The sequence below is a fragment of the Vipera ursinii genome, assembly GCF_947247035.1.
Source record: "Vipera ursinii genome assembly, chromosome: 9".
Lineage (NCBI taxonomy): Eukaryota > Metazoa > Chordata > Lepidosauria > Squamata > Viperidae > Vipera > Vipera ursinii.
The window spans coordinates 24,756,435-24,772,637 of NC_139523.1; the positions used below are offsets into that span (position 1 = coordinate 24,756,435).

Here is a 16,203-nt window from a genome sequence, read left to right on the forward strand (position 1 = left end):
CTCCTCCCAGGCTGCTTCTGAGGGATCCACGTCCGATACTAGAGAGACAGGCTTTGCTCTCGATACTCACCAGCCAGTAAAACGTACAAAGACCAAGACAAGGATGGAAATCTTGCACAAAAAGATGGAAGAGGACACGCCCGAGCCCAAAGAGCGCCTCACGAGAAACAGCAGTTGGCTCTGGGTTCAATATTTCCACACTGGCGCGGGGGGCTTGCCCACGGCCTCGCCCGAGCCCCTTCCAGGCTCCTCCTGTTTTCCGGGATTCAACACACCAGCTGCTCTCCAGCTGAAGAGCCTGCTTGGCGGGCTCCTTAACCGGTCAGGAGAAAAACTTGACCAGGCCCCAAATCACCCCAATTGGGCAGAGAGGAAAGACCTTGCTGAACTGAAGAGCGCACGTGTAGCTCAGGGCTGGACTGTGGGGTCCTGGGTGCTTTCTTGCCAACATTTCATCACCCAACTAGGTAACCTCTTCAGAGCTAGAAGGGAGGAGGAGGAGGAGGAATGTGGAGTCCTTGCTGCTCTTCTCTTGCAGGCATTTCATACCGAACTAGATGACATCATCAGTGCTAGAAGGGAGGGGGAGGAGGATGAAGAGGAGGGCTGTGGGGTCCTTGGTGCTCTCTGGGCTTGGTGGCTTCCCTGCAGACATTTCGTGACCCAACTAGTAGCATCATCTGTGCCTTTTTGAACTAAACTCATCAGGCAGACTTTACTGTAGTGCAATGTCTTCAATCAAGTGTAACAGAAAAGTGAGCAAAGAAAAAAAATGTTTCTAGAAGCTTCCTCATCAGCCCAGAAATCATCTTTTTACAGATACACACTTGACAACAAGGTCCACTAAACATTGTATTTGTGGCCAGATCCTCATTCTGGGTAGTTAGTTGGAGAAAGATATTTCACCTCCTCTATCTGCCTGATGCACTTTTGGGATAAGTGATCTTTTTAAAAAGAATCAGTTCTGAAATCTCACCAGGCTTCCTCCTAAGTGAAAATAAAAATAGGAAAAACTGGCCAGCTAAACTCTGGCAGAGCTCTGCGGCCTGCGGGTGGCTGAATTTTTGTGACTGCTGCAAAGGCCATCAGAAACTGGAAGAGCCACATAGGCAGGGCTGAATAAATATGGAGACGAATGGAAGGCAGGACGGAGAACCGCCATTCTGCCTCTGCCACCTGCAGCCTGTTTGGCCCTTCTGGGATCAGAAACCAGGCATGGCACGAAGAGCCCGCAGATCACAAGGTCCCCTGCGAAGGCATCTTGCCCGTGATCTTGTTGGAGCACTCGAGCAGGGCGTTGTGGATGTCCTTGGCACAGGAGATCTGGGACTTGATCATGCTGAGGTACTGGGTGTAGGGCAGGCTCTCTGCCTGGACCGCGTCGGGCTTGGTGGCGGTGGGCACGAGGGTGGGCGAGTGCTTGGTGCTGTCGAAGCTCTGGGAAAGGCACTCGTAGGCCAGGCGCTGGGCAGGGGGAGAAAGGGGGCATGTGAGAACAGAGCGGATCGGATGCTACCCTGCGGAGGGGCTGGAGGGTGTGTGTGTGTGTGTCTGCCTGCAGACAGCAGCCTGTCCCTTCCGGAGGAAGACCAAGACGATGCTTCCTGAGAGTGAGGACAATTAACCAGTGGAACGGCTTGCCACCAGAAGTTGTGGGCGCTCCATCACTGGAAGTTTTTAAGAAGAGACTGGACAGTCGCTTGTCTGAAATGGTACAGGTAATCCTCGACTTACAACCACAACTGAGCCCAAAACAGGTTGCTAAACAGTTTGTTAGGTGAATTTTGCCCCATTTTATGACCTTTCTCACCACAGTTGTTAACTGAATAATCTGGCTTCCCCATTGACTTTGCTTGTCAGAAGGTCGCAAAAGGGGGCACGTGACTCCAGGACACTGCAACCCCTCATAAATACAGGCCAGTTGCCAAGCATCTGAATTTTGATCATGTGACCATGGGGATTCTGCAACGGTTGTTAAGTGTGAAAAACGGCCGTGTCTTTTTTCAGTGCTGTTGTAACTTTGAACAGTCACTAAATGAACTGTGGCAAGGCGAGGACTACCTGTGTAGCGTTTCCTACTTGAGCAGGGGGTGGGGCTTCACTAGAGGACCTCCAAGGTCCCCCCCCCCACCAATCCTGTTTTTGTGCAGAGGCAGCTCCTTCCCTGGGTGCCCATCCCCCGCTGCGCCCACCAGAGACAAGGCGTACAAAAGAGAAAAGGGGCAACCCCCCCCCCCCCCAGCAAGGTTCCCTTCATCAGGTGGGAATGCGTGGCTGGTGAACGAGAAGGGAGGCCCACCTCCTGCTTGACTTACCAGACAGAGTTCGAGCTGATCGCACAAGGCGTAAAATTCCTCCAGGTTTTTGTCTACTCTTTGTACCGGAACTTCACTGATTTTCCTGAGGAAAAGGGCAAGAAAGAAAAGTTTCCTCTCTCGGCAGAACGAAAGGCGGGGGGGGGGAGGGACAGGGAAGGGGGGAGGAACTCACTGCCCACTGTCGATGCTGGTGTTCTGGAGGAAGTTCTGCGCAGCCACCTTCATCAGGTTCTGAAAGGGGGGAGGGAGGAGGAGAGCATCAAGTGGGCTTCCCAGCAGGGACCCCCAAAGAGCAGGATCTCTGCAGCTCACGGTGGAAGCGAGGGGGGCTTCGTCCTGAGCCTGGAGGAGTTCCTGCAGACCTTTCATGACCCAACTAGGCGACGCCCTCTGTCTTTGACCCCCCCCCCCCGTTCACATGCAATGGCTTGCCCTGCCGCTCTAGGGATAGCAGGGATTCTCACCAGGCGAGCAAATGGAAAACGATCCCTTAATCAGGGAGTCACCCAGAAGCCCCCAGGGAGTAAGGGGTGGACTACAACTCCCAGAAACCCCCAGGGAGTAAGGGGTGGACTACAACTCCCAGAAACCCCCAGGGAGTAAGGGGTGGACTACAACTCCCAGAAACCCCCAGGGAGTAAGGGGTGGACTACAACTCCCCAGAAGCCCCAAATGAATAGGGGTGGATTGCAGCTCCCGGGCTCCCACGGGGAAGAAAGGACCCGCCGCGCCCCACGGGCCCCGGAGTCCGCTCACCTGCAGGCTCTCCTTCAGCTGCGGCAGGAGGAGGCGGAAGCGCTGCACCGGGTCGAAGTCCTGCGCCTGCGCGGCCACCTGCATGCCGGAGGCTGCCGGGCCCGCGGCCAGAGGAGGCACCCCCACCGCGGCCTGCTGGCCCCCCGGCCCGGAGGGCCCCGCCGGGCCCATCAGCGGCGGCTGAGGGGGCGCCTGGGGCGGCGGGACCTGCGGCTGAGACGGCGCCGCCATCTTCGGCTGCTCCCGCGAGACTACTCTTCCCGGCGGGCCCCGCGCGGGAGCGCTGCGCGATGACGTAAACTTCCCAGCACGCACCGCGGGAGCGCTCCCCCGACGCGAGCCCAAGAGCGACGCTTCCCGGCAGGCCTTTCGCGGAGCGTGGCCCTCTGGGAGTTGCGGTCCCGCCACGCTTACCGCGCAGGACCCCGGCGAGCTCTCGGACTACCCTTCCCGGCGCTCCCCGCGGCAGTAAAGGCCTGGCGGCTCCGCCCTCGGGAGCTCGGGAAAGCCGCTGCCATGGCGCCCACGATCCAGACCCAGGCGCAGCGGGAGGAGCCGGGCCACAGGTGGGGAGGGGGCGCCTCCGGGACGGGGTGGGCTCGGCCTGTCTCCCTCCTCCGCGGCCGTTAACTCTCCGCCCGTCCGCTTCTTCTTCCCCGCAGGCCCAACTCGCACCGGACGCTGCCCGAGAGGTAAGGCGCCCGCCCTCCCGTCCCGTCGGAGGCCCCGGCCCCGCGAGAGGCGACGGCGGCGGCCTCCCGGTCACCCCTGCCCTTGTGCTTCGGCCCGCAGGTCCGGGGTGGTGTGCCGCGTCAAGTACTGCAACAGCCTCCCCGACATCCCCTTCGACCCCAAGTTCATCACCTACCCCTTCGACCAGAACAGGTGAGACACCCCCCCCGCGGGGCCCGGCTCTCTCTCGGGCAGGCAGGTTTGAGACTCGGCTTTGGAGAGTTGCTTGGGCCTTTTCCTGGATTAAGGTTTTTCTTGCTTCCTTCCCTTTCCAGGTTTGTACAGTACAAGGCCACCTCTCTCGAAAAGCAGCACAAACACGACCTGCTGACCGAACCTGACTTGGGAGTCACCATAGATCTAATAAACCCGGATACTTATCGCATTGACCCCAACGGTGAGACGGACTCTCGGTACACCCGTCACAGTGGAGGGTTGATAATGTGTCTGCAGGTGGATGCTGGTTAGGGAGATGTGCCTGTTTTGTGTGTGAGGAAAACCTGCATTATAGATTTCTGGTACCCACTAAACAAATAAAAAGATAATACAACTAGGAGGATGAATGCTGTGTGTTAAAATCTCTTATAGGTAGTCCTTGCTTACCGACCACTCATTTATCACACGTTCAAAGTTCCAACAGCAGTAGATCAGTTCTTGGACATGCTCTGATGGGTACTACTTACGACTGGTCCTTGAAGTCCCAGCTGTCATGCCAACCCTGTAGTCACATGACTGAAGTCTGGGCACTTGGCAGCTGACTTGCACTTAAAATGGTAGCAGCAGCCATTTACCTGCCTACCTGTGTGAACCACCTGGGATTTGCAACTTCCCACCGGCTTCTCCACTGAGTTTGTGGTGCTTTACATTGCTTAGTGAGGGAAGTTCTGGTCCCAATCACTGTCGTTAGGTGAAGACTACCTGAAGTAAATGCAAATGAAATAAAATGTGTACATCTCCAATTACCTAACATAGCAGACTGGACTGCATCTCTACCTCTCCGAGCACGTTCGGTGGAGGTGATCAACCTGTGACCATGTTTGATTTCTTTTAGTTCTTCTAGATACTGCAGATGAGAAACTGCTGGAGGAGGAGATCCAGGCACCCACCAGTTCCAAGAGGTAGTGCGATCCCTCGGACACCACAGCCCAATTAGGCTGGCCTTGCTCCAGGGTCTGCTGCCTCTCTCTCTCCCACGCCAGCATCAGATTGTTCAGAGTTTCTTGCAGTTGTCCTTCATGGCGTGGCTTGTTATTTCCTCCTTTGTGAGAGAGTCCCTAAGCTGCCTGGACCTGAACATTTGCCTCTAAGTCTACATGACTCTCCTCAGCCTCTCCATGCTGGCAGCTGCTCCGTTCCCTCTCTCTCCTGCATACCTACTTATTAAATTGATACACCACCCATCTCGCTATCCAAAGCAACTCTGGCTATAGTTGCATATAAGGGCACAACTGTCTTTTTTGTCATACTAGTCAGCGTGGGGAGGATTTAGCATTCCTGCATCACAAGACCCTCCTTAAAGCCCCTGCTGGCTGGGGACAGATGGAGCTTAACCAGATGGGCTTGGGGAAGGCAGAAGAACCGCTCCAGCCAGACATTTGGGCTTTTTCCCCCTTCAGATCACAGCAGCACGCCAAAGTTGTGCCATGGATGCGGAAGACCGAATACATCTCCACGGAGTTCAACCGTTACGGAGTCTCCAATGAGAAGCCGGAGGTTAAGTGAGTAGCAACCTCACTTGAGGTGTTTAGCAGTCATTCGGCAATTATTTTCCTGTCCAGCTTTACCCTAGCAAAGAAGTTCGGCTCAGCTCGAAAGTAACAGTCTCCCTTTCAGTGCCCAGCCGGGGTGGATTCTGTATGTTAAATCTGCTTGGTGTTTGGGTCACTTTCTTCTCTCTTTTTGTACACAATTTTTTTTTTGTCATCAGTGCCGAATGTATGTTCCCCCCCCCGTTTTGTATTTTATCTTTTACAATAAAACAATATGTAATGTTTTTTTAAAAAGTCCAACACAAGGGAGCCAGGCTCTTTGTCCCCTGGCTGAGACGCCCTTTCCGAGCTCTCCCCCACCTCGTTCGCTTTAGGATTGGTGTGTCTGTCAAACAGCAGTTCACCGAGGAGGAGATTTACAAGGACCGAGACAGCCAGATCGCAGCCATTGAGAAGACCTTTGAGGATGCTCAGAAGTCAGTGAGTGCCCTTCCTCTTCTTCTCCCCCCCCCCCACAAAAAGAAGAAAATCTCCTCTCCTCTCATCGTTGTGCCTTTTTAGAGAGGCAACCTGTGCAGAAAGAGAGAAGGGACCTCGGAGGTCTTCTAGTCCTGTGGAACCGGAGTGTCCAACCTTGGCAACTTTATGACCTGTGGACTTCAACTCTGTTGGCTGGGGAATTCTGGGAGTTGAAATCCACAAGTCTTAAAGTTGCCAAGGTTAGACATCCCAGCTGTAGAAGCTTGCTGGAGCCATTTTTATCATCTTTGTATTGGTGGGTTAAATGCACTCTGATTTCTTTTTGGGGTGGCAAAGAGTGCTTTGCAGAGCCTACATTGAGCTACAGCTTTCAGGCCTAGCGAGTGTGGTTATGTTCCCTCTTTCTTGGGTGTCTCGTAATGGGAAACTCTGCTTCTCCCTCCCCCCCCCCCAGATTTCTCAGCACTACAGCAAGCCTCGCGTTACTCCAATGGAAGTCATGCCGGTCTTTCCTGACTTCAAGGTAAGGGAAAGCAAGGTGGCCCCAGGAAGAGCCGGCAGGACTTGCTGGGCTCTGAACTGCTTTTCTCATTCTCTCTCTCTCTCCTCCCTGCCAGATGTGGATCAACCCCTGTGCTCAGGTCATTTTTGACTCCGATCCAGCGCCCAAGGACACCAGCGGGGCAGCGGCTCTGGAGATGATGTCACAAGCTATGATTAGGTGAGAGCACGGTTCATATGTAAAGTAGGGAGGGGGAGGCCAGCCTCAGTTTCCTGGCTGAGGGTGTTTGCTTGTTTTTTCTATCCCGCATTTATTATTTTTACAAATAAGTCAAGGCAGTGAACATATCCAACACATCCTCCTCCCTCTAGTTTTCCCACAATAACCCTATGAGTTGGGTTAAGCTGAGAGAGTGCAACTGGCCCAAAGCCACCCAGCCATCTTTCATGCCTTAGCTGGGACTGGAACTCACCATCTCCCACTTTCTAGCCCGGTGCCTTAACCACTAGACCAAACTGGCTCTCCTTGTGTCTTGACCTTTGACACTTCTTCAAATATGGGCTTTTTTGGACCATCATGGATCCCTGCCCAGCTCTTTTAAGACCTCAAGCAGAAAGAACTATTCCTCTCTTATAATCTTCACCCTTCTCCTTTTCTATGGAGGTGCCAGTGAAAATTTTGCTTGGCCCCGGGGCTGTTCTGTCCAAAGCAGCAGGGGCGCTGATGTGCCTCTTTCCGCCTTTCCCTCCACCTCCAGGGGCATGATGGATGAAGAGGGCAACCAGTTTGTGGCCTACTTCCTTCCCGTGGACGACACGATGCGGAAACGCAAACGGGATCAAGAGGAGGAGATGGATTACACACCCGAGGACGTGTACGTGAGCGCAGAAGCCAAGCGTGGTCGTCTAGAGGAAGTAGGAATGCAAACAAGGCTAAACTCAACCTGGAAGGAAGCCCAAAGGGGCATCGCGGTTGGAATAAGGCTTCCCATAGGTGAAAACGTGGGTCAGCCAGCCGCAGGCAGCTTAGCTTCCATTTTCCAACCGGCTTAGTCCGAATTTGGCCTTTCAGAGTCACGGATTAAAATGACATCCTTTTTCTTGAGCCCTTCCCTTCACACACAGGGGATAGAAATGTTAAGTTGCACGGACTGCTTAATTTTGCTCTTGAATTTTGTACGTGCCTCTTCTTACCTTCGTTTGCTGTGGCAAAATAGCTCTAGCCCACCGATGGGATTTGGGTAAGCAAGAAAATCAATCCAATTTTAGAAAAAGTCTGGGAAGGAGTTGGTTTTTCCCAGTTGGCTTTGCCCACAAGCAGAGGTGAAACTCCTCCTTTCCTATCTCCCCCCGTTAGATACGAGTATAAAATTGCCAGGGAGTACAACTGGAATGTGAAGAACAAAGCCAGCAAGGGTTACGAAGAGAACTATTTCTTCATCTTCCGTGAGGGCGATGGCGTCTATTACAACGAACTGGAGACCAGGTGAGGGGGGAGGGCATTTGGGGCAAGGCAGGGGCACCGAGGAGGGGGCTGCGGGGGGCTTGGCAGACGAGGCGGTGCAGTGAGACCTCCCTGGGCCAATTGTTTGATGAGCCAGTTTCCAGTGCTCAACATCTACAGGGGATCCTTGACTTACGACCACAATGGAGCCCAAAATTTCTATTGCCAAGGGAGACAGTTATTAAGTGAATTTGTCCGATTTCACGACGTTTCTAGCCACAGTTGTTAAGTGAATCACTTCCGCTGTTGTTAAGTGAGTCCTGCTTCCCCGTCGACTTTGCTTTGATCCCACAAAAGGGGGTCACGGACACAGTGACTCCCGGACACTGCGACTGTCATAAATATGAGCGGGTTGCCAGACCACGTGACCCCAGGGGCGCTGCCACGCTTGTAAGGGTGGAAGTCAGCCTTAAGTCACTTTGTTCGGTGCTGTCATAATTTCAAACGGTCACTAAATGGACTGTTTCAAGCGGAGGACTGACCACACTCTGCTCAAAAAATGCCACCTTTCTTCTTCGCGGCTTTTGCCCACCAAGGGAAGATTGGGGGTGCTCTGACTTGTGGACTTTCTCAGCCAGCAAAGCTGTGGGTCCTCAGGTAAAAGGGGCAGGGGGGAACTGAGATGCTGGCAAGGGGCAGGGGTCCGGGCCCCTTTCTGACCTGTCTCTCCCCGGCAGAGTGCGGCTCAGCAAGCGGCGAGCGAAGGCCGGGGTGCAGTCCGGCACCAATGCGGTGCTGGTGGTGAAGCACAGGGACATGAACGAGAAGGAGCTGGAGGCCCAGGTAGGGCTGGGCATCCTGGCAGGCAGAGGGAACCCAGGGCTGGGCTCCTCCCCATGGCAGAGGGAGGGAGGGGGTCTCGTGGTGGGGGTCTCACTCGGGCACCTTCGCATCCCTCCTCGCAGGAAGCCCGCAAAGCACAACTGGAGAACCACGAACCCGAAGAGGAGGAGGAGGAGGAGATGGACTTAGGCAAAGAAGCGCAAGGCTCAGGTAAGGGGTCTTTCTCCCAGAGCCCAGCCTGCCCCATAGAGCAGGCCTGGGCCCCCTTTGGCTGGCGTCAGCTCAGTCGCAAGTTAGAAATCAGATGTAAATAAGTGCACACCGGGCGCAACTACAATTTTCTTTTGAAGGCAACTGCTATTTCTGTTGGAATTTACATATGTGCATGTGTACACGCCTTCACAGCCCTAACCTGGTTTAATGATTGGCAGTGGGATTTTCCTGTGTGTTTTACTGGGGTCCGCCAAAGCTGACACCTTTGCCTTCCTTAGCGAAGAATTCTAAGAATCTGTACCCGACATCAGGTTTTGGGCCCGGCTCCAGGGAGACCAAGCCTTAACGTAACTAACCACCCCAGTTTCTCAGGTGCCCCCCTGGAGGAAATTAACTGCCCACCCCCCCTCCCCACCAGAGAGGGAGGCTTCTTCCGTGTTTAACCCACCGTCCCCCCTTCCCCTCTGCTGTCTCCCCCACTCCAGACGAGGAGCCGGAGAAAGGCAGTGAAAGCGAGAAGGAGGCCAGTGAAGCCGAGGAGGAGGAGGAGGAAGAGGAGGAAGGCCGCTCGCCCAGTGAGGGCGAGGGCGCCGCGGCCGAGGAGAGCGAGGAGGACGAGCGGGCAGCACGAGACAAAGAGGAGATTTTCGGCAGTGACGATGACGAGGAAGACTCCGAGCTGGAGGGTGGCCGGCCAGAGGCAGACGAGGAGAGTGGCAGCGAGGAAGAGGAGGAGGAGGATGAAGACGGGGGGAGCAGCCGGCAGCAGCAGCACCGGGGCAACCGCAGCCCCTTTTTCAGTGGCAGCGACCGCTCTAACCACGAGGACGAGGAGGAAGGCGAGGCCAGCGCCAGCGACGCTCCTTCGGAGTCGAGCAGTGACAGCAGTGACAGTGACTGAGCAGCCATGGAGGCCCTTTGGGAGGGGTGTGTGTGTGACTGGAACTGCTGGGGGAGGCCCCTCCAGGGGTCCAGAGGGACCTTTGCCAGCTCTGCCACCGGTGGGCTGTGTGGGCTGGGCAGTTGTGCTTCAGCCCTGGCTATTCCCTGCTGTATATAAGTACAGGCATCCCCTTTCTGTTGCAATAAAGTATGTTTTTTCCCCTTTCTTGATTTTCTGTTTCGATCCCTTTTCTCTCTCTCAATCCACTGGCTTTTCAGTCAGGGAGCTGTTCCGACAGCAGCGTCCCCGTTTGCTTTGTGTAAATCGGGAGCGCCCAAGGTCGGATGCATTTTTATGTCACAAAGAGGCCTGGCAGAAAGATGGCAGCCATAGAAAGGCCAGGAAGAGGGCGAAGGTTCGTTCTCCGAGCCTGAGGGCCGTTTCCTGAACGTTGCGTTACCAGGCAAGGTAGCCTCTTCAGTGGCATTTAGGGATAAATGCCAGGAAGCGGTGCCACTTGTGCCAGGGGAGGGATTTGGGATTTCAGGGCAGGGTTTGGGCACGGAGGTGAGAGAGGGCGGGTTTCTCTATGCAGCCGTGGCCCTCCAATCTACACGGATGCTCTAGACGAGGTCCCTGGAGGAGATGGTGAGGCGCAGAAAGTGCCTCGCCCAGAAAGACCCGTGTCCGCAGCCCCGAGGGCAGCCTCTCGCCTGGGGCCTGCAGCCCCTGTGCCAAGGGGTCTTGGTTGGGGGGGTCCCTTGCTCAGCAACGGGGCAATTTGGGGTTTGGGAGGCATCCGGAGCCCCTGGGCTGCTGCTAGGAGACCAGAAGTCCTGGGGATCGTGGGGGGCGAAGCAAACTGGTGGTTGGGGGAGGGATTTTGAGTGGGTGGGAGAAGCGAGGTCCAAGGAGGGGGTGGGCTGCGGCTGTGCCCAGCTGAGGCTCCGTGCGCCCCCCGAAGGGCTTGGCCCACGGGGGAGGGCTTCCTGGGGTCCCTGCCGGCTCTCGGGCACCACACGGCTGCTGCCTCCCCGTTGGTGGTGCTCCTTGCTCAGCATTATGGGTCTCTGAAGGAGGGCTCCTTCAAGTCTTGCCCAGAATGATGGGTCTCCCAGGGGAGATGGGCTCCCTCCCTCCACCTTGCTGAGCTTCACGGGTGCCTCGGCTCTCCCCCCCGGCTCCTCCTCCGCGTCCCTCCCTCCCTCCTTCCGGCTCCGGCGCTGCGCTGCGCGGGGCGAGGCGGCTCTGCGGCCGGACGGGCGGCGCTTCCTCTCCGCGCCGCCACCCAGGAAGCGCCCGCCTCGGCCGCGGCCCTCCGGATGGACGGCGGGTGCGGCGGGGCGGGACGGGCTCTCGGGAGGGTCGCCTGTGGCCGGCGGGGCTCCTCCGGGGAGGGCGGGGCGGGCCCGAGGAAGCTCCCCGGCGGGGGCTCGGGAGGGACGGGGAGGGGGCGCCCTAGCGAGCCCTTCCCCTTTCGGCCTGCCGAGCAGGGCTTGCTTGGCGAGGCCGCTGGGAGCCGGCGAGGGGATCGGGCCGCCACCGGGGCGGGGGCGCTTGACACCGAGAGCCCGGCTCGGTCCCCCTCCCGCCAGCCCCCCGCGGCAGAGCGACCCGCTCCGGCGGGCTGGGGGGGAACGAGGCGGGCCGGTGCCCGGGCGGGAGCCGGAGCCGCTTAAGGCCGCACAAAGAGCCCCTTGTGGCTGCGGAGGTTGGGGGGGAGCCGGGAGGAGGGCGGTGCGAGCTCGGGTGCCAAAGCCTCCCAGAGGCCCCGGCGCACCTTTTCTGGCAAACGAGTCCGGCCACACTACAAAGCCCGTGACTCTTCCTAAAATGGGAAAGGTGCGACTTGCCTCCTTGGGAGGTTTTGGCACCGGAAACTTCCACAACCCTCCTTAGGATTTTGGGGTGGTGGATGGTGGGGGGCTTTGCCGGCCCGGGATTTCTGGGAGTTGAAGCCCACCCAGCTTCAAGTTGCTGAGGTTCAGAAACGGGCTTACACCAATGGTACCCGTTTATGGGTAGTTTTCGACTGACGATCGCGATTGAGCCCGACACTTATGCCGCTAAGTGAGGCAGTTGTTAAGTGAGTTTGGCCCCATTTTACCACTTTTCTTACCACGGCCGTCCGGCTTCCCCCTTGACTGCTTGTCAGAAGGCCACAGAAGGATATCACGTGACCCCAGGACACAGCAACTGTCACGAGTCAGCTGTCAAGTTTCCAAATTTTGATCACATGACCATGGGGATGCTGCAAGAGTCATGAGTGTGAAAAACGGAAATAAGTCACTTTTTTCAGTGCTGTCATAATTTTGAACGGTCACTAAATGAACTGTCGTAAGTCGAGGACTACCTGTAATTCCGTCTTGGTGGATTTGTGATTTGCTCTTGTTGGGCTTCGGGGCAGACGGGCAGCTACTGACGCTCTGCTCTTTTCTTCCCCAGGTCAGCATCGTCACGGCCGTGTCGGTCTGCCCCGTCCCCTGAAGAGCAGCAGCCATCGCGTCAAGTGCCCGGGGGGAGCACCAGCCCTCCAGCGTGCCCCCTGCCCAGGGGGCCATGTCACAAGACAGCGGGGGCTCGGCCTAAAGTGAAGCCGGATGGCGGCACAAGCAGCTGTAGGGCTGGGCGTGGGAAGGCCAGACCCAGCCACGCCTCGGAGAGGCTTTCCAAAGTGGAACCAGCCACGGAGGGCCCACGGCGGGCAGACCCCAAGCCCGCCAAGGGGTTGGGCCATTCCTTGCGGCAGAAGCTGCAAGCCGCCGTGGGACAGTGCTTCCCCATCAAGAGCTTGCCGCGCTCACCGGACCTCTCTTCCCAGCGCAAAATTCACCTCCGGGAACTGATGCTGGACACCTGCCCCTTCCCCCCTGGCTCGGAGCTGGCCCGCACGTGGAAGCTGATCAAGCAGCACACGGTGCCCGTCTCCGAGCACGAGGGTCTGGTCGCCCTGCCCCCCGAGGACGAAGATGACCGCCTGAGGGAACGCCGCCGCATCAGCATCGAGCAGGGCGTGGATCCGCCACCGGATGCCTTGATCCACACCTTTGAGGTGACGGCGCAGATCAACCCTCTCTACAAACTGGGGCCAAAGCTCGCCCACGGCATGACCGAGCTGGCTGGACCTGGCCGGACCGTGCTGACCGCCACCGATGAGCAGGATGAAGAGGAAGAGGAGGAGGAGGAGGAGGAAGAACTGGAGTCGGCCTTGGCTGGGCTGCCGGAGGTTCGAGACGGCCTGCGGGTGCACACCCAGATCGACTACATCCACTGCCTGGTGCCCGACCTGCTGCAGCTGACACAACTCTCCTGTTACTGGGGTGTGATGGACCGCTACGAAGCTGAGTCCCTGCTGGAGGGCAAGCCGGAGGGCACCTTCCTCCTGCGGGACTCGGCCCAAGAAGACTACCTCTTCTCCGTGAGTTTCCGGCGCTACGGCCGCTCTCTCCACGCCCGCATTGAGCAGTGGAACCACAACTTCAGCTTCGACGTCCACGACCCCAGCGTCTTTCACGCACCCACCGTGAGCGGCCTCCTGGAGCACTACAAGGACCCCAGCGTCTGCATGTTCTTCGAGCCACTGCTCTCCGTCCCCGTCCACCGCACCTTCCCCTTCGGCCTGCAGCACCTCTGCCGGGCCGTGGTGACCTGCTGCACCTCCTACGACGGCATTGGGCACCTTCCGCTGCCCCGGGCACTGAAGGAGTACCTGAAAGAGTACCACTACAAGCAGAGGGTCAGGGTGCGGCGCCTGGACACCTGGGGCACCTGATCCGTTCTTTGAGGACCGCCAACCACCGATCAGCCTGCCAACTCTACCTGCTTTTCCTTTATGACAATTATTATTCTTAACCCATCTTCTCTTAGGTGGCATTCTCCAGAAGGGATGGGCGCCATTTGCTGGTACGCCTAGCCAGCATGCTGGCTGGAAACACTGACCATGGCAGCCTGGCACACCTGGGCAGCATTTGGGCAGAGAGAGCGGGCCCATCTCCCTCCAGGCCTTCCCAGGGTTGTGAGCACAAGGGTGTTTGCAGAGGCCTTTTTCAGTTTGGGTGCAAAATCCAGTGTAGTAGAGACTTCGGGCTGTGGAGGAGGCCCAAAAGCTTTGCAAGCCAGAGCGAAAAATGAGGACTTCCAGTTAAGTCAAAGTAGCATCAAAGGCTGGAGGGAGCCCCTCCCCCGCTAGACGGGAGGTTCGCCCCAACCGGTGGGCTCTTGCTGAGGGGCTCGGCGGCTGCCTCCCCTTCCTGAGAAAAAGCACAACATTTGGGGGTTCAGGGCTGTTCCAAGCCAGGCGTTTGAGCACAAACGTCAGGTGGGAAGAGGAGCTGGTGCCCCTTGTTGGGTTCCGCCTCCGGCACAATCCCACATTTCTTTGTGCTTCTTCCACTCCTCCAGGTTGTACAGGTAGTCCTCGACTTACCACTTCACTTAGTGACCGTTTGAAGCACTGAAAAAAGTGACTTATGACCGTTTTTCACACTTATAATTGTTGCAGCACTCCCGTGGTCACAGGATCAGAATTCAGACGCTTGGCAACTGGCTTGTATTTGTGACTGTTGCAGTGTCCCTGGGTCACGTGATTCCTTTTTGTGACCTTCTGACAATCCAAGGGGGAAGCCGGATTCACTTAACAACTGTGCCACTAACTTAACGACTGCAGTGCTTCACTTAACAGCTGTGGCAAGTCGTAAAATGGGGCAAAATTCACTTGTCTCGCTTAGCAACAGAAATTTTAGATGCAATTGTGGTCATAAGTTGAGGACTACTGGTGATTGCTGCTCTGGGTAGACCTCGAAAGCACCCCAAATCCTGCTGGCTGCAGGGCAGCAGAGGGAGCCACAAGTGTCTCACCTCGAGGGACACAACACGGCCACCGCAGATCCAGAAACCTCACCTGCATTATCCTCGGGGAGGGATCCTGGGTGTGTGGTTGTGAACGTCTCCTGCTGTCGGACTTCCTTCACAACCTGTCGCTCTGCACCGTTGTATATCATTAAAACCTTCTTGGTTCACTGCGCGTCGTGCTGGAGTTTCCTCTTATGTTGGGAAGGGGGCTGAACAAGTACCCAGCGGCCCCTGAAAAGCTTGTTTCTCGTGCCCAGCCTTCCCAGCCATGGTGGTTTCGCAAAAAGGAGTGGGGGGAAGGCCCCCAATCCTTCCACTGCTGTGAAAAACTAGGGCTGATGGGAACAAGGTGTCCAAGCAGCCTGCAACTCTGCTCCCAGTACAGGGGGGCTCGAGAGCCTGGCGTTGCTTTTTGAAAGGGGAACCCCCCCCCAACTGAGACCTGGTCAGGAGGGGCTGTATGGCTGAGCGGGGAGAGGGGGTCCAAAAGACTGGGAGGGGGCAGGTGTTGTGTTGCCAAGGGACCGATGCCCCTGGGCAGCTGCTATGAAGGTGCCATAGAAGGAAGTCCTGGTAGATCGTTGCCCGTGTTAAGAACAAACCAAGGTTGGCTTCCTACAGCTGCTGAGCCAGCCCGTTAGATAAAAAATGTCCGCCTAACAGTGCTTCCCAAACTTGGGATAAATTTTCCCCAAATTGGGCTGACTCACATACACCAATTCACTACCCATCACAACGGGAGCCTTTAAATTGAAGTGACGATTGCCACGTGTGCTAAAATGTATTCAAAAATCTCCCCAAGTATTCCTATAGAGAAGACGACTGATGAACTCGCCAATGGCAATTGGCTAAAATGACAGAAAGCTCGTTTGGCGACACTGCTTTTGTAATACAGGACATCAAGTTATGACCGTTCGTTCAGCGACTGTTCCAGAGGAAACCCACCAGCCCCCACCCCGTGAGCGTGGGCATTGACCCTGGGGCACCTCCAAGGCAAGCACAGGAGTGGAACTTCAAAAGGCAAACCTCTATAGATGGCAGGTGTCCAAGCTTAGCAGCTTCAAGACTTAGGGACTTCAGCTCCCAGAATTCCACCACCAAGCATGTCCACCGATAAGTATTCTGGGAGTTGAAGTCCATATGCCTGACAATGGCCAAGTTTGGGAAACGCCGTGCTCGAAGGTGCCATTAAGGTGGTGCAGGACTGAAGGCTAATTCTGCCCACTGCCAGCAGTTCGATTCTGGCCTGCTCAAGGTCGACTCGGCCTTCCATCCTTCCGAAGTTGGTAAAATGAGGACCCAGATTGTTTGGGGGTGATAGGCTGACTCTAAACTGCTTAGAGAGGGCTCTAAAGCCTTGTGAAGCGGTATATAAGTCTAAGCACTAAGTGCTGTAGGGAGAACCTGGGGGGCGGAGTTAAAAGAGGTATTGGCCTGGCATCCCTACATAGCCATAAGTGAACTAAGTCCACC

At 56.5% G+C, this 16,203-nt stretch overlaps 3 protein-coding genes across 4 annotated transcripts; 2 read left to right on the forward strand and 1 right to left on the reverse strand.

The window, feature by feature from the left end:
- Positions 1-839: 839 nt before the first annotated feature.
- MED29 (mediator complex subunit 29) lies at positions 840-3,434 on the reverse strand. Its single transcript, XM_083369964.1, has 4 exons — positions 3,075-3,434; positions 2,491-2,549; positions 2,316-2,400; positions 840-1,464 (listed from the first exon to the last, which is right to left on the reverse strand). Exons 1-4 carry the CDS (start codon positions 3,303-3,305, stop codon positions 1,237-1,239), a joined length of 603 nt encoding a protein of 200 aa, XP_083226090.1. The 5' UTR covers positions 3,306-3,434; the 3' UTR covers positions 840-1,236.
- A 109-nt stretch (positions 3,435-3,543) lies between these two features.
- Positions 3,544-10,109, forward strand: PAF1 (PAF1 homolog, Paf1/RNA polymerase II complex component). The gene is made up of 14 exons (XM_083369965.1): positions 3,544-3,640; positions 3,737-3,766; positions 3,867-3,959; positions 4,082-4,203; positions 4,858-4,924; positions 5,423-5,524; positions 5,890-5,995; positions 6,450-6,518; positions 6,613-6,716; positions 7,255-7,371; positions 7,854-7,982; positions 8,678-8,783; positions 8,906-8,993; positions 9,482-10,109. The coding sequence occupies exons 1-14, from the start codon at positions 3,591-3,593 to the stop codon at positions 9,895-9,897; spliced, it is 1,599 nt and encodes a 532-aa protein (XP_083226091.1). The 5' UTR covers positions 3,544-3,590; the 3' UTR covers positions 9,898-10,109.
- Positions 10,110-11,121: 1,012 nt separating this feature from the next.
- LOC310644760 (suppressor of cytokine signaling 5-like) lies at positions 11,122-14,897 on the forward strand. Of its 2 annotated transcripts, none has more exons than XM_083370063.1 (2): positions 11,122-11,212; positions 12,325-14,897. In XM_083370063.1, exons 1-2 carry the CDS (start codon positions 11,202-11,204, stop codon positions 13,649-13,651), a joined length of 1,338 nt encoding a protein of 445 aa, XP_083226189.1. In that variant the 5' UTR covers positions 11,122-11,201; the 3' UTR covers positions 13,652-14,897. The 2 variants fall into 2 exon arrangements, 1 of the variants encoding a protein (XP_083226189.1); XR_014493377.1 differs by lacking the exon at positions 11,122-11,212 and adding an exon at positions 11,489-12,216 and having other exon boundaries at positions 12,325-12,449.
- Positions 14,898-16,203: the final 1,306 nt, after the last annotated feature.